Genomic DNA, 22,459 nt, shown 5'->3' with positions numbered 1-22,459 from the left:
CGGGCGGGGCTCCGGGCCCGGAGGGCGGGAGAGGCGGGCGTATCGGCGGCGGCGACGGCGGGACGGGCAGGTGAGGTGGCGCCGCGGGGCCGGCGAGGTGGGCGGGCGGATCGTTTGCTTCCGCGGGCAGGCAGGGCGGACTGATCGGCGGCGGGTGAGGCCGGTGAGACGGGCAGAGCGGAGTGCGGACCGGGCGGCCGGGCCGAGTGGCGGCGGGTGGGGCCGAAGGCTCGTGGGGGGAGGGCGCAGGAGGGCTCCGCGGTGGCGGGACGCGAGGGACCTCGGGGGACAGTAGGGACCCCCGGCCGCCCCGTGCTCTCCCACCGTCCGCCCCGTGCTCTCCCCGCGTCCCCGGTTCCTCGCTGCGGGGGTACTGTCCGCCGTCGACCTCCCGGGCAGCGAGCGCCCTGGCTCCCCGAGCAGCCCGAAGGGGGTTACGACCCCCTCGCTCTGGTTCCCTCCTTCTTAAAAATGACCGCGCACGCCGCGGACCTTCGCCTCCGCTTGGAATCTTGGATCTCTGATCTCCCGCCCCGTCCCTCGCAGTCTTTTCTTTGTAGTGATGGACTTTGTTTTCTTATTTAGCACGTTTTTAGTTGAGCGTCGGCCATGTGCGGGGCGGCTCTGGGATGCAGTGGCGGGGCGAGATGCGGTGGTTTTTCTCCCGAGCTTGCAGTCTGTAGGGAGGTAAGAGGGGCTCACACGAGCTCCCGTCGAATTGCATATTTAAGCAAATGAAGAATTACTACTGTGAAGTGATAACAGCTCAGGGATAACTGAGTATGTAAATAAGGAGATCTTGCCTTAAGTTAGGTGAGAAAGGCATTTCTTTTCTTTCTTTCTTTTTAAAATATTTATTTGTTTGGCTGCACCAGGTCTTAGCTGTAGCCTGGGGCATCTAGTTCACCCGGGCCCCCTGCATTGGGAGCGCAGAGTCTCAGCCGCTGAACCTCACCCCCCGCCTCCCCCAGGGAGGTACCCAGAAAGGCATTTCTGATTAACTAAAGCTTGGTCTGAGATCGGATGCCGTTATGCAAACAAGGGAAGGAGACACTCCAGGACAAGGGAATTGAGGGGGTACAAAGACGCTTACTCCTTGGAAGGAAAGTTATGACCAACCTAGATAGCATATTGAAAAGCAGAGACATTACTTTGCCAACAAAGGTCCGTCTAGTCAAGGCTATGATTTTTCCAGTAGTCGTGTATGGATGGGAGAGTTGGACTGTGAAGAAATCTGAGCGCCAAAGAACTGATGCTTTTGAACTGTGGTGTTGGAGAAGACTCCTGAGAGTCCCTTGGACTGCAAGGAGATCCAACCAGTCCATTCTAAAGGAGATCAGTCCTGGGTGTTCTTTGGAAGGAATGATGCTAAAGCTGAAACTCCAGTACTTTGGCCACCTCATGCGAAGAGTTGACTCATTGGAAAAGACCCTGATGCTGGGGAGGGATTTGGGGGCAAGAGGAGAAGGGGACGACAGAGGATGAGATGGCTGGATGGCATCACGGACTCGATGCACGTGAATCTGAGTGAACTCCGGGAGTTGGTGATGGACAGGGAGGCCTGGGGTGCTGCGATTCATGGGGTTGAAGAGTCAGACAGCACTGAGCGACTGAACTGAAGGACCACATGACAGGAGGAAGCAAGGGCAGCACAAAGGCTGAAGAAGACATCTGAGGGGTTTGAGCTAAGGGACAAGGGTGGACTGTGGGCGATGACACTGGAGCCAGAGCAACAGGGCCTCAGCCACCACGGAGGAGTTTCCTTCTTGCCCCAAACAATTGTTTCAGACAGGAGGGAGTGGAGATCAGCTTTGCATTTCCAAAACATTCCCCTGCAGGGGGTGCCAGAGGTTAGGGTAGACCAGTTAGACTACTGCATTATCCCAGGCCATAATTATTGGAACCTGAAGGGTGGTGGAGAGAGGGAGAGAAGGGTAGGGTAATAGTATTATTTTTCACACAGGAGGAATGCTTTTATCAAATTTTGAGTTGCATCTAACAAGTCTCAAAAATAGATTGCCATTGATTGTGATCCCACATTTAATCCTGAACTATATCACTGAATCCCACACATCTAAGCTCCACCCCTCCACAAGTATAATTGTCATAGAACATTATGTTAGTTTTAGGTGTACAACATAATGATTTGGTATTTATTATACATTGCAAAATGGTCACAGTAAGTCTAGTTACCACCCGTCACTGTAGTGACAAAAATCTTTTCCCTTGTCACGAGAACTTTAAAATATATATATATATTTTAATGTATTTGGCTATGCTGGGTCTTAGTCGCATCATGTGGGATCTAGTTTCTTGACCAGGGATCGAACCTAGGCCCCTGCATTGGGAGTGTGGAGTCTTAGTCACTAGACCACCAGGGAAGTCCTGTGATGAAAACTTTTAAGTTTATTTTCTTGGCAACTTTCAGATTTGAAATACAATACTGACTATAGTGACCACAGTGTATGTTACATTCTGTGTGTGTGTGCTAAGTCGCTTCAGTCGTGTCTGACTCTTACACAACTATAGCCCATTGACTGTACATGAACTGTAGCTCCATGGACTGTAGCCCACTTGTCTCCTCTGTTCATGGGATTGTCCAGGCAAGAATACTGGAGTCGGTTGCCATGCCCTCCTCCAGGGGATCCTCTTGATCCAGAGATTGAACCCACATCTCTCTCTTACATTTCCCTGCATTGGCAAGTGGGTTCTTTACCACTGGTGCCACCTGGGAAGCCCCATATTACATCCTGCTGCTGCTAAGTCGCTTCAGTCGTGTCCAACCCTGTGCGACCCCGTAGACGGCAGCCCACCAGGCTTCTCCATCCAGGGGATTTTCCAGGCAAGAGTACTGGAGAGTGGTGCCATTGCCTTCTCCGATATTACATCCTACGGTGTATTTATTTTATAACTGGAAGTTTGTACCTCTTGACCTCCGTCATTTATTTTGCCTACCCCTCAACTGCCCTCCCCAAGAGAGGAGTATTTTTATTTTAGAAATTTGCCTCTGTTAGTATTTTGAAAAGAACTATTTATTTATTTGGCTGCCCCAGGTCTTAATTGTGGCATATGGGATCCAGTTCCCCAACCAAGGATGGAACCTGGGCCCCCTGCATTGAGTCTTAACTGTTGGACCACCAGGGAAGCCCAGAGAGGGGTATTATTCAAGGCATGCTTAAGAGGTAGAATCAAGAGGGCTTGATGTTGGGTTGGATGGTAGAGGGGAAAGGTAAATGTCAGAGTTTTTGGCCACATAGCTGGATGAGTGATGAAACCGTTCCCTGAGCAAAGGCCCTGGAAGATGATCACTGTTGTGGAGGGAGTGCAGGGGAAATGAGCATGGATTCAGTTGGAAATGCGTCAAATTTGAGCTGCATTTGAGACATCTAGTTGCTGTCATGTAGGCAGTGGAATATTTGGGTCCTGAGTGTGGAGAATTCTAAGCTGAAGGTAGAAATACTGGACTCACCTACTTCTAGGTAGTTATAGACATGTCAGCCTGTGATTGCCTGAGAAAGGTGTACAGAGTGAGGCAGGCTCCAAAACCCAGCCAGAGGGCGAGGCCCTTGTCGCGAAAGGGACCGGCCTCTAGTTACAGCAGAGAAAGGAGGGTAGGTGCAAATATGCGTCTGCTTCCTGGAAGCTGAGGGTGTTTCCTTTGATGTCTCCTGGGTTCTTTGTGTAGGAGGAAGTAAGGCAGTTGGTTGGGAGAAGAGTTCTAACGTTTTAAGATGATCTTTGTGGGGAAAATGAGTTGATCAGGACCCAGTAGGACTGCTAAACAGTGTGGTGTCCCCATGAGGCTGGGGACTCTGAGCATGCTGTTGACTGGAGCACTGCTCACTGGAAATGTTGCCACCACTGTCATCTCTCCACTGGGCTCCCATGGGGGCCTTCTGACTTGCTTCTTTGCTCCCTTTGTCCATGTCCCCTCTTCTCAGTGGCTCAGACAGTAAAGTGTCTGCCTGCAGTGCAGGAGACCCTGGTTCAATCCCTGGGTTGGGAAGATCTCCTGGAGAAGGAAATGGCAACTCACTCCAGTGTTCTTGTCCGGAAAATCCCATGGACGGAGGAGCTACAGTCCACGGGGTTGCGAAGAGTTGGACGTGACTGAGCAACTTCACTTTCACTTTCCTCTTCCCAACCCACCTTTCCTTACAAAGCACCAAGAGCTATTTTGTAAGAGTATAAATCAGATTATGCTCCTTCCCTGTCCTGAACCCTGCAGCGACTTCCTAGCACACTGAGAATAATGCAGCCCAGGCCTTGACCTTGCCTTGGCCTTGTGTCGTGTGAACTGGCTTCACTTCCTTCCACTCTCCAGTCTAGCCACGCTGCCCCTTACTGCTTCCCGAGCGCGTCAGGCGCAGTCCCATTTGGCAGGCTTTGCACTTACTGTTCTTTCAGTCTGCAGTGTTCTTTCTCACATCTTTCTCTTGTCCGCTTGTTCTCGTTTCTGCCTTCAGGTCTTTGCTCAAATATCGCTCTTGAGCTAGGCCTTGCTGGACGACCCTGTCTCAAATAGGCCTAGGTCAGCTCAGCCCCGTATGCCAATTTTACTTTTCTCTCTACCTCTAATCACTCCCCCAACTAGATACAAGCACCACAAGGGCAGGGATTTAATTGTGTAACCTGGTATATATTTCCAGCACCCACCCGTAACAGTGCCCAGAACACAGCTGGCACTCAGTAAATATGTGTTGAATGAATGAATGAGCAAATGGATGTATTTCCTACCTGTACTCTTCCTAAAATGTTAGATTCCGGAGGGTAGAGACTTCATCCTTATTTTTCTTCACCTGACTCTCCACTGCCTAATGACACAGATCAGAGCGTGTGGCTTTGTTGTTCACTGAATGAAGGATCATGGCTGTCTGATGGAACTCGCCGGCTCTGCTGTGTGACTGTCTCTCCTGGATGCCTGGTGGCCCCTCCTATTATTAGATTTCCTGGACACCATCTCAGACTTTTCATTACCCGGTAGGGCCTGTTGATCCTGCCTCTGCCTCCAGCCTCCCATCTCTACTGACACAGCCTGGGTGCAGGCCCCAGCGGTTCCCAGACAACACAGTAACCTTCTAACTGGTCCCCCTGCTTCCAGGGCACTTGCTCTTGCCTCTGTTAGCTTTAAGATCTGTCTTAAGACAAAAACACATAGAAAAAATTATGGTACCTATGAGACAACTGAACGTGTGAAGACTGGATCTTTACTATCTAAGGAATTTGCACAGACATATAAATGTATATAGATACATGAATACTATAGTTTATGTAGATACATATAGTATATAAATAAGTATATTTAATACACCTAGTATATAAATATGTATAATACCTGTAAGTGAATTGAAAGTCGCTCAGTTGTGTCTGACTCTTTGCGACTCCATGGACTATACAGTTCATGGAATTCTCCAGGCCAGAATACTGGAGTGGGTAGCCTTTCCCTTCTCCAGAGGATCTTCCCAACCCAGGGTTGGAACTCAGGTCTCCTGCACTGCAGACAGATTCTCTAGCAGCTGAGCCACAAGGGAAGTCTGTATAAAACCTATAGTTTTCAAATATTTACATGGGTTGTGTTACTAGGAATGACATCATGACTGGGAATATCGTATTTTGAGAATAATAAATCGGTAGGGGAAATGGCTGGGGTGTGCATGGGTTGTGACTGGTCGTGGGTTTATGGCTGTTGGAGCTGAGTGATGGGCACATAGCAGCTTGTATTATTAACTTTGTTGTTGTTGTTGTTTTTTTTTCCTGTGTTCAAAATCAGCTGGGGTAAAAGTTGAAAAAAGAAATCCAGGTGTGATGATATCCGTCCGCCTGAGAATCTGCCCTGACTGCTTAGGCCAGAGTCCAGACTCAGGTGGTCCAGCTGGCCCTGATGCCACGTCGAGCCTGTGTGCTTTTGTTGTCTCCTGCCCTGGGTCCAGCTCCATGCGCTCCCTGGTTCCTGAGCTCCTTCACGTCTCTGCTTTGTGTGCGCTGCTCCTCAGCCTGGAGCGGCCCCCAGCCCCCACCCTCACCCCTCGTCCTTTGGCTTTTCCTGCCCTTCTGTACCTAGGTCAGGTGTGACCCTCCGCAGAGAGCCTCCCCGAGGGGAGTGGAGGGAAGCACGGCTCCCATTGCTGTAACTGCCTGTTTCCCTCCGCTAGACTCTCAGGTCTTTGAAGACAGGCACGGGCCGTGTCTGTACAAGTGATTGGCACCCCATATATGATGATGCAATAAGTGGTATTCATCTTTGAACTCCCAGCACCGGCATGGTGCTTAGGCTGCGCTCGATAAGTGTTCACTGGGCGGTGTTTGTTGAGTGGGAAGTGCTGTGTGTTGCAGCTGTAGGAAGCTGGGCTAGGTATGCCAGCCCACCCCCTGAGGTAGGGCTGCTAGCAGAAATGGCTGGCAGAGTGTGAGGAGGAGCTGGGGAATCACCGGGTTGTTTTCTCCTGGCATTTGTTTCTTCTCTGCAGGCATGGGTTGGAAGTGGAGCCTCTCCCCGGACCTGCCGACAGCCAGCATCATGCAGTTGCTAACTGCTCTTCTCTCACCCGTTGATGCCTCCCAGGAAAAAGCGCCGCCAAGCTGCTCAGAAACCCCAGCTGCTATTCCACCAACAACCACTGGAGGGCCCCAAACACCGCGGTCAATCTCCCCAGCCTCCCGTGGTCACCCGCACTAGACAGGTGCCCAGCAAGCCTGTGGACCACAACACCATCACTTCCTGGGTAGGGTTCCTGCCTTGATTTCTGCTCTGCCAGGCTTCTCAAGAGTGCGTACTCTGCCCCGTGACCAGGGCTGCCAAAGAATTAGGAGCCTCACGGACTCAGCGACAAGGAGGCAGTGTTCACTCTCCCGCTGTCCTCAGCCATCTTCTCTGCTGTATCCTTTCGCCTAAGTTCAGGCTCAGGCATGGGTGGACTGGAATTGGAGTCTTTCCGCACCAGTGCCCCTGAAAGAGTTCAGTATAAAAGTATCCAGAAAAGCCGGGTGAGAAAGCCAGATAAATGGCAGAATGAATGAAAAATGAGATTGTTTCCTGAGCTTCATGTTAGAGGTGGAATTTTTAGCTAAGTAGTCTATTTACTGTTTTGGGGTTTTTTTTAAAGATTTTTTTTTAATGTGGACCATTTTAAAAGTCTTTATTGAATTTGTTAGAACATTTTTTCTATTTTATGCTTTGGTTCTTTTTGGCCAGAAGGCCTGTGAGATCTTAACTCCCCAACCAGGGCTGGAATGCACACCTCCTGCATTGGAAATGGAGAGTCCCAAATGATGGACTGCCAGGAAAGTCCTTCTGTTTACTGTTTAATGGACCAAACAGTGAAGAAAAACTCTCAGAAATGGCATGTGTTCTGTCTTGACAGTTTAGAAGCCCCAGGAAGAGAACACAGCTACAGGATATCAGAAAGTGGTGTAGCAGAAGAGCCAGACAAAAGCCTGAGCTCTGCCCCAGAGCGCCTAACAGATGTGGTCCAGGATTGTTGGGGAGAACTGGACCCCTGGCTTCAGGAGTGGGGAGGAAGCGTAGATGTTGGAGCGCTGTTGGTGGGAGGAGGCATGAGCACACAGAGGCGTACGGAGTCCTCACCATGCGCCAGGCTCTGCTCGCTGCTCTCCATTGCCTGATCTCACTCACTGGTCTGCCTTCAGCCCTTTCTTCCTACACTGGGGTCCTCTAGGTGCCAGGCGCTCTGCTAGGTGCTAGGCATCAGTGGTGAAGAAGACAGCTGGGCCCACCCTCAGAACTGAAAGGGAGATGGTTAAATGTGTTGCAGCCATAGGGTGTGATGAAGCCAGGGAGACTGAGAAACTTGCCCAAAGCCCGCATCCCTTCCTATGGTTATCCAGTAAGACAGAGAGCTGTTGTTTTCTTGGCCGTGCTGGGTATTTGCCGCTACACCTGGGCTTTCTCTAGCTGCAGCCAGCAGGGGCTGCTCTTCATTGTAATGCACAGGCTTCTCACTGTGGTGGCTTCTCTTGTTGTGGAGCACGGGCTCTAGGTGCTCAAACTTCAGCAGTTGTGGCTCTTGGGTTCTAGAGCTGGACTTGGTAGTTGTGGTGCATGGATTTAGTTGCCCTGCAGCATGTGGGATCTTCTCAGACCAGGGATCGAACCCATGTCCCCTGCGTTGGCAGGCAGGTTCTTATTCACTGTGCCACCAGGGAAGTCCCTAGGCAGCTGTTTTAAGTCCATTGCTGTTGTGGGCCTCTATTTAGGATTCTGGCCATCTGATGCAGTTTCCTTAGGTTAGCATGCTTCCCATTTATGTCTTTCTTTTGGAATCCTTAGGTATCACCTCAGTTTGATACAACAGCAGAAAGCTGGTTCCCAGGCAACCGGAAGCATCATCTTCGAGACCATGCAAGGCGTTCAAGTCGAAAATCTACCAGCTCCAGGTTTCCATGTCTAACGTTTGAGACTCCACAGTCTTTTGCCAGTTCAGCCACACCCAGGATCCCGGCAATCGGGGATGGCCCCAGTCAACCAGAAAAGGACATTTCCGGAAGGCCCTTAGTGCCCATGCTCAGCCCCCAGAGCTGCAGGGAGCTGTCGGCACACACATTTCCAGACTTCCCATGTGCATTCATTCCCCCGGACATCCAGACCCCAGGATCCCCGGGGCAGGGAGAGCCCATTCCCTCTGAACTGAGGGAAAACAGCCTTCCCAGCTGTTCCCTTCACTCGAGCACGCCGAAGAGCCCAGAGCCTGGGCCTGTTCTGGTTAAAGACACCCCAGAGGAGAAGTACGGGATAAAGGTCACATGGAGGAGGCGACGACACCTCTTCGTGTACCTCAGGGAGAGGGGAAAGCTGAACAGAAGCCAGTTCCTCGTGAAAGACTGACTGGTTTCCCAGACATCTGTGGTCTCAAGAAATTGATCACTGGAGTCAAAAGGGAATTGAATTCCCAGATTTGCTTTTTAAAATATCTTGTGTCATAAACAGTTTTTAGTATCGTAAACAGTTGACTTCATATTTTTAGTGTATTAACTGTTTAACAAATTTTAAATATAACCGTTTAGAATGTCTGTAAATAAATGGCTGCAGAGTTTTTAGAGAACCCTGCTTCTGACCTACACTAATGCAGCAATACTGCCTCCCCCTCCCCCCATAAATGGTCATTCTTAATTGTTCCCTTTAGCCACTATCTATTCATTCTTTTAGTCACCTCATTCAAAGTAATTCAGTCCACATGTTTGAGGACCAGCTCGGTGACTGCTTCCTTTTTGACCCGGTACATGGAAAAACTTGGAGCAGACTGTGACTTTTCCTAGTTGAGCTGCTGTCCCTGCAGTCTTGGCTCATCTGAGAGGGCAGAGTGAAGAGAGAGCAGCAAGCATGTAATAAATACGGTGAAGGGGGGTTGCTGGGGAGATAAAGGGGACATGATTAAGTTACCTAGGGTTGCTATGTTTTGATTTTTTTGTTTCCAGTTGAAATAACCTGTAAATATTAACTAGGGTGGGGAAATGATTTCTTGTCCTGTTTAAAATGTAAATAAATCTGTAATCTTTTCAAATACTACTTCTTACTGTAATTAATGCAGAGGGACTGTCCAGTCAAGAAAATATCTTACTTTTCCTCCCACCCATACAAGTATCTTCTCATTTAACTCCATTGCCTCAGCCTTCAGAACGTAGTCTGTCAGGTCCAGCCAGAGCAAGACAAGCAGGGATTATTTTCAATGTGGGGATTTGAAGCACAGATAATGAACCGGGTTTAGGGTCACACAGTGAGTGGAGGCTGGCCGGCGAGCACAGACCTCGGCTCTCCTAGCTTGTGCCACATTTTCTGCGTTTTAAAAACTCAAAACGTGGACGCCACACTAGCTTCCGAATCGAACGCCGCAAAGTCAACATGCGATGAGTTTTGACAGGATGTTCTGTAGGGCCCGTAAAACTGCGAATAAATTGGGGACAAGATTTACTGGATCCGACAGCGGATCTCATTACGAGATACAGACGTTAGAAGACGGCGGCAGGCAGTCAAGGGCGGGAGATGGAAAAGACCGTCAGGCAAGCGTGCAGGGCAAGTTCGTGGACGTCCTAAAAGTCTGCGCAGGACTAGGGCAGGCAGAAGGCGTCCTGCGGGTAGGGGGCGCGGCCGCTCATGGTTGGGAAGGACTGCTGGGTTGGCAAGTGCGGTTCCAGGAATGTCTCGGGATCGGAAGGGCGGCCCCCCAGGAAGCGCCCTGGGTGGTCTCTGAGTACTGACCGCCGCGGGGCTGGCTGCAGGGGAGCACTGGCAGCCGGGGCGCCCGGCCGCAACTAGGGTGTGGACCTCGGCTCCCACCCAGCGGTGCGTAGCAACCCGCCCTTAGCAACCCTCCCGCGGCGTCGCCGCCCCTAGAAACCCACTCGCGGGGGTGGTGGGAGCGGCGGGCGAGCGGACCAATGCGCGCGGAGCGTCGGGCGTGCGTTGGCCAATGGGCGCGGAGCGGCGTGCGCGCGGACCAATGGGCGGTGGTGACAATGCGGGGTGCGGTTGCGGGGCGGGGCGGCTGCGCCAGGCTGGCCAGGAGCTGCCGCGGGTGTGGAAGCGGTCGGCGCTCGCGGTGCGGCAGGATGGAGTCGTCGCTCCGCCGCCCGGGCCCCCGCGGGGACAGGTCAGGAGCGATGGCGGCGGGCGGAGACCCAAGAGGGCCGTAGAGGTCTGGGCTGGACGCCGAGGGGAGGCGGGCGCGGCTGGGCCGGGGGGCGCGGGGCCCCCACCCCGAGGGCCAGCTCGTGTCCAGTCGCACCGGGACCCGCGGGGTCGGTCCGGCCTCGTCAGAACGCGTCAGTCAGGGGGTGCTCGGCCTGGGCCGGGGGTGCCGGGTGGCTCCGGGGGGCAGCAGTTGTGGGGGCGGCGGCATCCCGGCCCAGGGCGGGCTCTCCGGGCAGTCAGCGCAGGCCGGGCCAGGAGTTTCGGCCGGGGCCCGGCGGCGGACTAGTGGACAGGCGGGGTGGAATCACGGCTTCGCCTGGGCCCGCGCCCGCCTGCTGCCCGGTACCACCCGGCGTGCGTCCGGAGCCGGGCCGACCCTGCCCTGGGTCAGCAGCTGAAACCGCTCAAAAGCTGGTCTCCCGAGAGGCGTTGGCGCCGACAACACCCGTTTTTCTGTTTCATCGGGTTTTATTTACGTGAGAGCAGCGCTCTGTGAAGTTGGTTCACTGCTTTTTGCTTTCTCAAGTCGAGAGAAGAACCGACATTTACAAGTATAAATATGGACGCCCAAGGAGGAGATCCAGTTAAAATTCAGCATCATCCGTTGAATTCGGGTGGTGCTCGCTCTGCCGTGGCTATCCGGTCAATCTTAAGTGAATGGATTTAAGGCAGTAAATTTCCCGGCTACCAGATGTTTGGTATGACTCATGATTTGGGGGAAAAAGAAATGGAATTGACTTTGAGAGACCAAGAGGCAAAACGGTTTTTAATTCTTTGGACCTGAAGTTTCAAGGGATAATTGTCAAGTTTGTCCCTCTCTGTCTTCCCAGAGAAACCAGCTCTTTAATCTGAAAATTGACTTCGAAGAGGAATGTGTGAGTCACCAAATGTTTCTCCTGCCCTATGTTCTGTCATTGGTTATCTGACTTGTTGCTGAGAGGGGAGTGGAATGAAAGCCTCTTGCTTTTTTTGGCTTCACGTTGTATGTTTTGGATGTTTTTGATGAGATACATGGATAGAGTTTTTGGTATGAGTACTTTTCAGTGTGAAGGATAACATCTGACTTTTTAAAGTCTCATCTGACTCTTTTTTTTCTTTTTCTTCTTTTGAGTGATGAGACCGTTTCCCCAGAGTTATTTTCAACAAAGTAGAAAAATTATGAGCAAATACGCTGAACATTTTTCCTGTATCTGAACTGTTTAGTGGAAACTGGAGATGGAATTTGAAGCAGCACTCTCAGCTCCTTGGCTGAGCTAGGCGCTTGTGCTATAGATTCCCCTGGAGATGACAGCGGTGCTTGGCCAGCGCTGGAACCTGAGCCTCCCTGGCTTTGTGCTCCTGATACAGGACTGAAGATATGGTGGGAGAGGCTGCTCCGTGTGATGTGACCTGGTGACCCAGAGCTGACTACGGAAGTCCTAGTCTCTGGTTTGTCCATATGCCATGGTTTTTCTTCAGAAATGCAGCCAGTAGTGGTGGCTGGGGGTTATGTCTGGGCCAGGCTTGTTATCCTCTTTCACCTTCTCTCTTTTTCAGGTGTTTCACCGGATGAGCTAATTGTTGGTAAACAGACTTACCCAGTGCTTGAATATACTTAGATTAACTAATGCAAGACTACAGTGTATCTGGGCATTATCAAGAGCTATAGTAAAAGCCTACTGACTGACATCCCTCATGCATGTATTTCTCCGAATATGAAGACTTCATAGAGACCTAGGAAAGCAAGAATAACCCCTGTAATACATTTCCTTTCCAAGCAAAGAGACTCAGACTTTCTTTGGAATAATTTTCATGTCCAGCTTCTCTTATTCTTTCCTGTGGAAACTGTGCTGATTCCCCTGCCTTTGTGCCCACTGAAAGAAAAAGTTAACATCTCTTCTTACCAAGAGGGAAAGCGTGCTTGAGTTGCTCAGAGGAAGAGTGGAAGCTGCCTTCCTTCTCCGTATTAGAGGATTTGAGGACTGGATATGTGTGTGTGTGTGTGTGTTTCTCAGTCACGTCCAACTCTTTGCGACCCCACGCTCCTCTGTCCATGGGATTTCCCAGGCAAGAATACTGGAGTGGGTCGCCATTCCCTTCTCCAGGGGATCTCTCTCACCCAGGGATTGAACCTGGGTCTGAGGCCTGGAAGGGGCCTTGATAATTCCCTTAGGTATGTTGAATACAGTTAACAGTGAAATTGCTAAGGCTTCTTTCAAACTGAGACTTCTTTGGTCCGCTTTCCTTTATTTCCTCTGAGCCAGTTCCTTTGGAAGATGCTCCTTTCCTTTGGAAGATGCTCCGTTCCTTAGGAAGATGCTTTAAGTCTGTGCTGCCTCGCCAGACTTTCTTGTGGTTAGTAAGGCCTACAGCATTGTCCTGGCCTGGTTAAAGCTTGACTCCACTGATGCTTGAGAAGAGACACCCTGTCCACATGCTGGTGGATATGCTGTCTTTATTAACTCTTAGTACTTGTCATGAGTCCTGATAATGAGGATTGTCATCGCTGACCATTTGCCTTAGGACTGCTGTGATAGCACTCATGGTTAGCAGGAAGGGTCTCTGGAATAAAGGGATTGTATCATAGGGGGCACCGGACCTCTGGGAGACCCCTGTTCTGAAGGTGATGAGAGTAGTGCCTTAGTGTTTATCAGGGGGTCCTTTCTGCTTTACCACCAGGCACTGAGGTGGGGCAAGTGCTGGAGGCTCCCGCTGGGTTCCTGAGCCCCAGTCCCAGCTTCCTCACTGCCTCTCAGTGCCACCTGGAGCCCCTCAGTTACTTGTCTGGCTTCAGTTTTCTCCTCTGGAATAACAGGGTTTCTTCGGATTCCCTTAATGATTTATACCGAATTAATAAAATAACATTTCAATAACAAATTTCGAAAGGTACAAAACTACATTTGCTGAGAAGTATGTCTTGTTGTCTCTGATGTCATTCAGTTTGCTCATTGGTAGGTTTCTTAGGGGGATCTTCTAAAGATTTTCTGTATATTAAATAATCTCATCATTTCCTTTCCTGTTCTTTATTTATGTATTTATTTTTGTAAACAAGTGAGTATGTTAGAATTTTCACATTGCTTGTCACAGTGCTGATTTCCGTGATTCTGATTTGATAGAACTCAGCTGAGGCACAGGAATGTTAGCTCTTAACAAATATCCAGGGATCATTCTGTGACCCATACATTGAAAAATACTGTCTTGAATTTATGGCATGTTGGATTTTTTTATTTGTTTGTGCTACTTTTAAAAGTTTGGATTTTTTTTTTCCTGCTACTTAAATTTTCTTTTTTTCTAAGTTTTGGTTGAATCACGCAGAATATGGGATCTTAGTTCCCTGACCAGTGATTGAACCCATGCCCCCTTCGTTGGAAGCACCGTCTTAACCACTGGATCACCAAAGAAGTCCCTCATTTACTGTTCTTAAAATGTGATGATTTTAGTTTTAGGGTGGGATACGATAATCTAATTTTCTTGAAAAATTTCTAGTCTTTCCTATCCTGTTGTTTTCCTCTGTTTCTTTGCATTGATTGCTGAGGAAGGCTATTTTATCTCTCCTTGTTATTCTTTGGAACTCTGCATTCAAATGGGAATATCTTTACTTTTCTCCTCTGCTTTTCACTTCTCTTCCTTTCAAAGCTATTTGTAAGGCCTCCTCAGACAGCCATTTTGCTTTTTTGCATTTCTTTTCCATGGGGATGGTTTTGATCCCTGTCTCCTGTACAGTGTCACGAACCTCCATCCATAGTTCATCAGGCACTCTGTCTATCAGATCTAGTCCCTTAAATCTATTTCTCACTTCCACTGTATAGTCATAAGGGATTTGATTTAGGTCATACCTGAATGGTCTAGTGGTTTTCCCTACTTTCTTCAATTTAAGTCTAAATTTGGCAATAAGGAGTTCATGATCTGAGCCACAGTCAGCTCCCGGTCTTGTTTTTGCTGACTGTGTAGAGCTTCTCCATCTTTGGCTGCAAAGAATATAATCAGTCTGATTTAGGTGTTGACCATCTGGTGATGTCCATGTGTAGAGTCTTCTCTTGTGTTGTTGGAAGAGGGTGTTTGCTCTGACCAGTGCGTTCTCTTGGCAAAACTCTATTAGCCTTTGCCCTGCTTCATTCCGTATTCCAAGGCCAAATTTGCCTGTTACTCCAGGTGTTTCTTGACTTCCTACTTTTGCATTCCAGTCCCCTATGATGAAAAGGGCATCTTTTTTGGGTGTTAGTTCTAGAAGGTCTTGTAAGTCTTCATAGAACCGTTCAACTTCAACTTCTTCAGCATTACTGGTTGGGGCATAGACTTGGATTACTGTGATATTGAATGGTTTGCCTTGGAAACGAACAGAGATCATTCTGTCCTTTTTGAGATTGCATCCAAGTACTGCATTTCGGACTCTTTTGTTGACCATGACGGCTACTCCATTTCTTCTATGGGATTTCTGCCCACAGTAGTAGATATAATGGTCATCTGATTTAAATTCCCCCATTCCAGTCCATCTTAGTTTGCTGATTCCTAGAATGTCTACGTTCACCCTTGCCATCTCCTGTTTGACCGCTTCCAATCTGCCTTGATTCATGGACCTAACATTCCAGGTTCCTATGCAATATTGCTCCTTACAGCATTGGACCTTGCTTCTATCACCAGTCACATCCACAACTGGGTATTGTTTCTGCTTTGGCTCTTTCCCTTCATTCTTTCTGGAGTTATTTCTCCACTGATCTCCTGTAGCATATTGGGCACCTCCCGACCTGGGGAGTTCCTCTTTCAGTATCCTGTCATTTTGCCTTTTCATACTGTTCATGGGGTTCTCAAGGCAAGAATACTGAAGTGGTTTGCCATTCCCTTCTCCAGTGGAGCATATTCTGTCAGGCCTCTCCCCCATGTCTTGGGTGGCCCCACACGGCATTGCTTAGTTTCATTGAAGGGAACATTTCATGCAAAGATGGGCTCGATAAAGGACAGAAATGGTATGGACCTAACAGAAGCAGAAGATATTAAGAAGAGATGGCAAGAATACACAGAAGAACTGTACAAAAAAGATCTTCACGACCCAGATAATCACGATTTTGTGATCATTCACCTAGAGCCAGACATCCTGGAATGTGAAGTCAAGTGGGCCTTAGAAAGCATCACTATGAACAAAGCTAGTGGAGGTGATGGAATCCCAGTTGAGCTATTTCAAATCCTGAAAGATGATGCTGTCCAAGTGCTGCACTCAATATGTCAGCAAATTTGGAAAACTCAGCAGTAGCCACAGGACTGGAAAAGGTCAGTTTTCATTCCAATCCCAAAGAAAGTCAATGCCAAAGAATGCTCAAATTACTGCACAATTGCACTCATCTCACATGCTAGTAAAATAATGCTCAAAATTCTCCAAGCCAGGCTTCATCAATACGTGAACCGTGAACTTCCACATGTTCAAGCTGGTTTTAGAAAAGGCAGAGGAACCAGAGATCAAATTGCCAACATCTGCTGGATCATTGAAAAACCTAGAGAGTTCCAGAAAAACATCTATTTCTGCTTTATTGACTATGCCAAAGCCTTTGACTGTGTGGATCACAATAAACTGGAAAATTCTGAAAGAGATGGGAATACCAGACCACCTGACCTGCCTCTTGAGAAACCTATATGCAGTTCAGGGAGCAACAGTTGGAACTGGACATGGAAGAACAGACTGGTTCCAAATAGGAAAAGGAGTACGTCAAGGCTGTATATTGTCACCCTGTTTATTTAACTTATATGCAGAGTACATCATGAGAAATGCTGGGCTGGAAGAAGCACAAGCTGGAATCAGGGTTGCTGGGAGAAATATCAATAACCTCAGATATGCGGATGACACTATCCTTATGGCAGAAAGTGAAGAGGAACTAAAAGCCTCTTGATGGAAGTGAAAGGGGAGAGTGAAAAAGTTGGCTTAAAGCTCAACATTCAGAAAACGAAGATCATGACATCTGGTCCCATCACTTCATGGGAAATAGATGGGGAAACAGTGAAAACAGTGTCAGACTTTAATTTTGGGGGCTCCCAAATCACTGCAGATGGTGACTGCAGCCATGAAATTAAAAGACGCTTATTCCTCGGAAGGAAAGTTATGACCAATAGATAGCATATTAAAATGCAGAGATATTACTTTGCCAAGAAAGGTCCGTCTAGTCAAGGCTATGGTTTTCCTGTGGTCATGTATGGATGTGAGAGTTGGACTGTGAAGAAAGCTGAGCACTGAAGAATTGATGCTTTTGAACTGTGGAGTTGGAGAAGACTTGAGAGTCCCTTGGATTACAAGGAGATCTAACTAGTCCATCCTAAAGGAGATCAGTCCTGAGTGTTCATTGGAAGGACTGATGCTGAGGCTGAAACTCCAATACTTTGGCCACCTCATGCGAAGAGTTGACTCATTGGAAAAGACCCTGATGCTGGGAGGGATTGGGGCCTGGAAGAGAAGGGGATGACAGAGCACCGACTCCATGCACAGGAGTTTGGGTGAACACCGGGAGGTGGTGATGGACAGGGAGGCCTGGAGTGCTGCGATTCATGGGGTTGCAAAGAGTCGGACACGAGTGAGTGACTGAACTTACGATAGTCTAAACACTGATACCTACTTTGATCATGGGCAAGATATATTTTTAGAACATGAGCTATGGTTGCTTCAAGCTTTTTTTCTGTGTGATAATTAATGTATAGAAATAAGGCTTGTAGGAAGAAAATTATTTTTCAAACAAGCCTCTTGAAAAATAAATCATTGGTTCTTAGATTTGCTAGAAAAAAAGTCAATAAATTTATGGTTTGCGTCTGATTTTTAGTTTTAGAATGAAGCAAGTTTATAGAGGATTGATTTGTTTTCCTATTGAAATTCAGTGTAATTTTGTTACGACAATTTGATACTTATTTAAGCCAGAGGCAAAGCAGAGGGAGATGTTTTGACTGAAGAAGGCTGATAAGCTGTGCTTTCGGAGAGGGAAGATCTGTCGAGATAAAGGAATCCATGATGATGGCTTACATTTGCGTATCCTTGCAGAGTACAGAGAGCTTTCACGTATGTGATGTCTTCTGAGCTTCAGAGCTCTACAGAAATCAGGGCTTCTGACACTGTCTTCATGTTATAGGTGGGGAGATTAAGACTCAGAAAAGGTGCGATACAGCCAAGTTGTGTGACAGGTGAATGAGGTGGTCAGAAGTGAAGTCTAGACATAAAACTGGGCTTTTGACTTCTAATCTCTTCTCTTCTTTTTCTCCCTTACTATTAAAATATCCATTCCAGATATTTTTGGATGCCATTTATGCACATAACTGGTAACAGCTGCTACTGATTACATTCAGATTATTTTTAGAGCAAGGTTGAAGAAATCAGACATCTTAGCAAAGTACTGCTGCTGCTGCTAAGTCACTTCAGTCGTGTCCGCTCTGTGTGACCCCATAGACGGCAGCCCACCAGGCTCCCCTGTCCCTGGGATTCTCCAGGCAAGAACGCTGGAGTGGGTTGCCATTTCCTTCTCCAATGCATGAAAGTGAAAAGTGAAAGGGAAGTCGCTCAGTTGTGTCCGACTCTGTGCGACCCCATGGACTGCAGCCTACCAGGCTCCTCTGTCCATGGGATTTTCCAGGCAAGAGTACTGGAGTGGGGTGCCATTGCCTTCTCCATAGCAAAGTACTAGTGAGTACTGATTTCATCCAGTGGAACGGGAGTGGAAATATTTACTTGTTGTCCTAAGGCAAAAGAACGTACTTTCTCTTTGCCACTTTGGGTTTTGGCTGTGCTGCGTCTTCCTGGCTACTTAGGGGCTTTCTCTAGTTGCCGCAAGCAGGGGCTCCTCTCCAGTTGCGGTGCGTGTTTGCCGTTGCCATGGCTTCTCATTGTGGAGCCTGGGCTCCAGAGTGTAGGCTCAGTAGTTGCCCCGCGTGCAGTCTTCCCAGACCGGGATCAAATCTTCATCCCCTGCAGTGACAGGTGGATTCTTAACCGCTGGACCACCAGGGATGTCCAGAAGAATGTACTCTGATCTTCACATGAGAGAGAAGGGAAATGACATTACCAGAGAGAAACTGAAACCCCTGAGAAAAGGACAGCCCAGCAGGAGGTGACGTGAACTTGGATTCTCAGTTGTGTCCTTTTTGAAATCTGTGAGGAATAAATGGATAGTTTAACTTTTGCATCAAGTCATTTGTTCTAAATAACCTTTCTGTTGGGCTCACTAAAAAGAACGCTTTTTAAAGCCTTTGTTGTGTGGGACATGCTGAATGAGGGAGAGGGCTTCTTCGTCTGGAGCAGTTTTCCTCACTGTGTTCTCTGGGGCCAAATGAATCATCTCATCAGCTGCCAAGTTTCCCTTCTCATTGCCTCTCTCTCCCCGGGCAGTTCTCCCTTCTCTCTGATTGTCTCTTCTAAATGGGCCTCTTAGGAAATGGGTTTTCGTTCCCTCTCTTCAATTAAGTTAGTCCCAGATTGTGGCAGTCACTCAAGTAACAGACCGCTGAGCCTGGAATATTAACAGTTCTCCCGCACGAGGCAGGGTAGGTTTCTGTGGAGTCTTTTCTGGCCGTTCTAATTTGATCTTTGTGCCTTCTCCCAGAAGCAATGTTTTGTTCCAGCCAGATATACTCTTGGGTCTCACTGTGTGTGAAAATACAGCCTCCAGTATTGACGTTTGGGATTTGGACAAGGTGAATGTACTTGTCAGTTGACTTAGAGAAAAATGCTTTATTAATAGCTGTCAACCCAAGTACTTGACACCGTGATCAGTTCAGACACAATGAAATCTGATGACCCTTTTCCAATAGTATTTATAACCTATGATCAGCTGCTCCCATGGGCATCTTCAAAATCCATTCACTGGCTTGGAAATTCTGCTGCCTAAAAATACCCATGAACTGACATTCTGACTGAAAAGGTTCTTGGCAGACTTGTTGAAATGCCATAATAATGAAATCCCAGACTCTCTGCTGACCATTTGCGTATTTGTGGGGTAGGTGCAGTCTGCACGCTGAGGCAGGTCCTGTGGGGCTGAGGCTGAACTCTAGCTCATCCGCTCATCCACTTTCTGACCTTGAACAGATAGCTCCCTCTGAGTTAACATTTCTCTAGTGTTAACTTTCCCTCTGAGTTAATGATTCTCTCTCTGTTCTGTAGAACTTCATTTTGTTTTGTGTAGATTTACTAACCAGGCTTGTTTAGGCTTGCTATTCAACAAGTTGGTTTGAAATGAAGAAAAGAGAATGTTAAAGCAACGAATGCAAGTTTAGTAAGATCATAATACAGTTTGACCAGAAATCCTAGTTCAGAGTTATTATAAGTGTATAAAAATCTTGATTATTTCTGCTGTTATAATTTAAAACTAGAGCTCAGAGAAAGTGTAGCTTTTGAAGTACAGAAGAGATCTAAATGTTACAATTATATAACATATTTTTAGTGCCTCTTCGGTTCAGGTCAGAGTGCTTTGAATATACCTCAGTTCAGGTCAGAGTGCTTTGAATATACCACACTGTTTATTTAAATTGTCCATCTTGCCCAGGCTTGATGAAAGGGATTAGTGGTGTTGAGATAAGACATTAAAGACACACCTGTTTTCATCACTGTTAGAGGCCCGTAAGAGAAATGTTTGAGGATTTTAGTTGTGTTTCAGAATTTGGCATCATTGGAAAGGTTTTAGTATTTTATAGGGAATAAAATGATTTTTAGAGCATTTTAAAAAAATCTGTTTGTTTATTTGGCTGCGTCAGGTCTTAGCTGTGGCACATGGGACCTTTTGTTGCAGTTCAAGGACTCTCTAGTTGTGCCTAGGCTCAGTAGCTCTGAAGCATGTGGGGTCTTAGTTCCCCATCGGGGAGCAAACCTTTGTCCCCTGCATTGCAAGGCAGATTCTTAACCACTGGACAACCAGGGAAGTTCTGAGATAGAATGATTTTTTTCCCCATGCTTACAATTCTGGTTTAGTGAAGAGGGACCAGTGAGGTGGAGGAAAAGCAGTTTCATAGCAGTAGTTGTTGAAAATACTAGTCTGTAACAGTGAGTTTATTTTTTGTCTTAAGTGTTTTATATAGGACTTTTTCAAGTGTATACTAATTTTCACTGAATACTAATAATATTCTCTCACTGTATATATAAAGCTTGATTTAAAAATATGTGAATGAGGATTAAAGACAGGAAATCAGGAGCATACCTGGATAGGGGTCCACAAAGTCAAGGTGAAGAGTGTATCATATCTCATATTTTGTCTACTTGTGTCTCTTTTAAGCTAGGGAAAAAATGAGATGATTTAACACTTAGTGTTGTTGGTATTCCTAAATGTAAAGGTGGTGGTGGTTGTTCAGTTTCCCTGTGGTGCCCGATTCTTTGCAGCCTCTTGGACTGCAGCACACCAGGCCTGTCTGTCCCTCACCATCTCCTGAAATTTGCCCAAGTTCATGTTCATTGCATCCATGATTCCATCCAGCCATCTTGTCCTCTGATGTCCTCCTCTTCTGCCCGAAATCTTTCCCAGCAACAGGGACTTTTCCAATGAGTTGGCTGTTCACATAAGATGGAAAGGTTAAGAAGAAAGAGAGAAGTCGCTCAGTCATGTCTGACTCTTTGTAACCCCATGGACCGTAGCCTACCAGGCTCCTCCATCCATGGGATTTTCCAGGCAAGAGTACTGGAGTGGGCTGCCATTTCCTTCTCCAAATGTAAAGGTTACATAGAAATTTAAATACAGGGGACTGTCAGAGAATCAGCATACCTCCTTGTCTGTATCTCAGGGGTTATTAAATCGGCTTACAGTTAGTGGGCAGGAGGAGTCTTGAAGATGGTGCACAAATTCCAGGTTGCTGTGCATTATTAAAATTTACAAACCCTTCCACAATGTGGGAATGTCCTAGTTAGCCATTCAACCATAGAGAGATGCTTCTGGGCATTTACCCAAAGTGCAGGAAAAGCCCTGCTTCCCTTTGTAGCTGTGGAACATGTCTTCTTAAATAAAGACATCATATTTATAGTTGGGTTTTTTTTTTGGCAAGAAGCTCCTAGTAAAAACTTAACAATAGAAATAATTGAGAACCACTTCTGCCTTGTTTTATACTTCGTTTCTAAGAATGCTGAGTCACAAAATCTTAAGTTAGGAAATTGTCAGAAATAGAAAAGACTTTCAGAAAGAGTTTAAAGACAGAAGGGTTTCATTTTTAAATTGAGACAGTAATTTGATTCCATTTTGTTGACTTCCTTCAGTGAAACAAATTTGTCTAATAGTATTAAATCTTGTCCATCACATTTGCAGTCTCTTGTAATGACTAAATAGTGTTTTATCCTTCTATTGAAAAGGAAGTTACATGACTTGCTAGATCTTGAAGTCAGTGATTTTAGTAAGATGCTTTATATACTACCTAACTATCTCTTAGAACTATCTCCAAAATTAAAGTAGATCTATATGGGAAAAGAGTTTTTAAAAAAAGAGTATGTGTATTAACTGATCACTTTGCTGTATGCCTGAAACTAGCACAACATTTTAAATCAATTTTGTTCCAATAAAAATTAAAAACAAAAACAAGTAGAATATATTTGATTTTAGATGTAACTTAGACTCTGGAAAGAGACCAGGATTAGTGTCTGTTTCTGTTATTTAACCCTAGGCGTGGCTCTCCAGGTCTGTTTCCTTTATCTTCAAAGTGTGAAAAATGACAGTACTTAATTCATAGGACTGCTTTGAGGAATAAATAAAAGAATACATTTAAAGTACTTAACCCTGTGTCTGTGTCTGGAACATATTGAATACTCAGTACATGATTTTAAAGAGAAAAAAAATCCTGGTGGGCACGGGGGTCTGTGTTCTGCCTTTTCTCACCCTGAGGGTATCCAGTCTCGTCAGGTCC

General features: G+C 47.1%; 2 protein-coding genes across 6 annotated transcripts in view; both read left to right on the top strand.

Annotated features, from left to right (window-relative positions):
• The first annotated feature begins 5 nt into the window (after positions 1-5).
• Positions 6-9,520, top strand: RHNO1 (RAD9-HUS1-RAD1 interacting nuclear orphan 1). Of its 3 annotated transcripts, none has more exons than XM_015094992.4 (3): positions 6-70; positions 6,468-6,722; positions 8,288-9,520. In XM_015094992.4, exons 2-3 carry the CDS (start codon positions 6,552-6,554, stop codon positions 8,840-8,842), a joined length of 726 nt encoding a protein of 241 aa, XP_014950478.2. In that variant the 5' UTR covers positions 6-70; positions 6,468-6,551; the 3' UTR covers positions 8,843-9,520. The 3 variants fall into 3 exon arrangements, with proteins under 3 accessions (XP_014950478.2, XP_027823805.2, XP_014950479.2); XM_027968004.3 differs by having other exon boundaries at positions 6-154; XM_015094993.4 differs by having other exon boundaries at positions 6-163.
• Positions 9,521-10,506: 986 nt separating this feature from the next.
• TULP3 (TUB like protein 3) overlaps positions 10,507-22,459 on the top strand; it is a 30,312-nt gene continuing 18,359 nt past the window's right edge. For 2 of the 3 annotated variants that reach the window (XM_027968003.2, XM_027968001.2), the window contains exon 1: positions 10,507-10,604. In XM_027968003.2, the coding sequence (XP_027823804.1) occupies positions 10,564-10,604 (41 nt within the window). In that variant the 5' untranslated portion in view covers positions 10,507-10,563. Of the gene's footprint in view, positions 10,605-11,089; positions 12,074-22,459 lie in introns of those variants that run through there. The other variant, XM_027968002.3, reaches the window with a different exon arrangement.

The sequence above is a fragment of the Ovis aries genome, chromosome 3, assembly GCF_016772045.2.
Source record: "Ovis aries strain OAR_USU_Benz2616 breed Rambouillet chromosome 3, ARS-UI_Ramb_v3.0, whole genome shotgun sequence".
In the NCBI taxonomy this organism is placed as follows: Eukaryota; Metazoa; Chordata; class Mammalia; order Artiodactyla; family Bovidae; genus Ovis; species Ovis aries.
The sequence above is the reverse complement of the archived record's forward strand: the minus strand, read 5'-3'. Positions and strand labels throughout refer to the sequence as shown.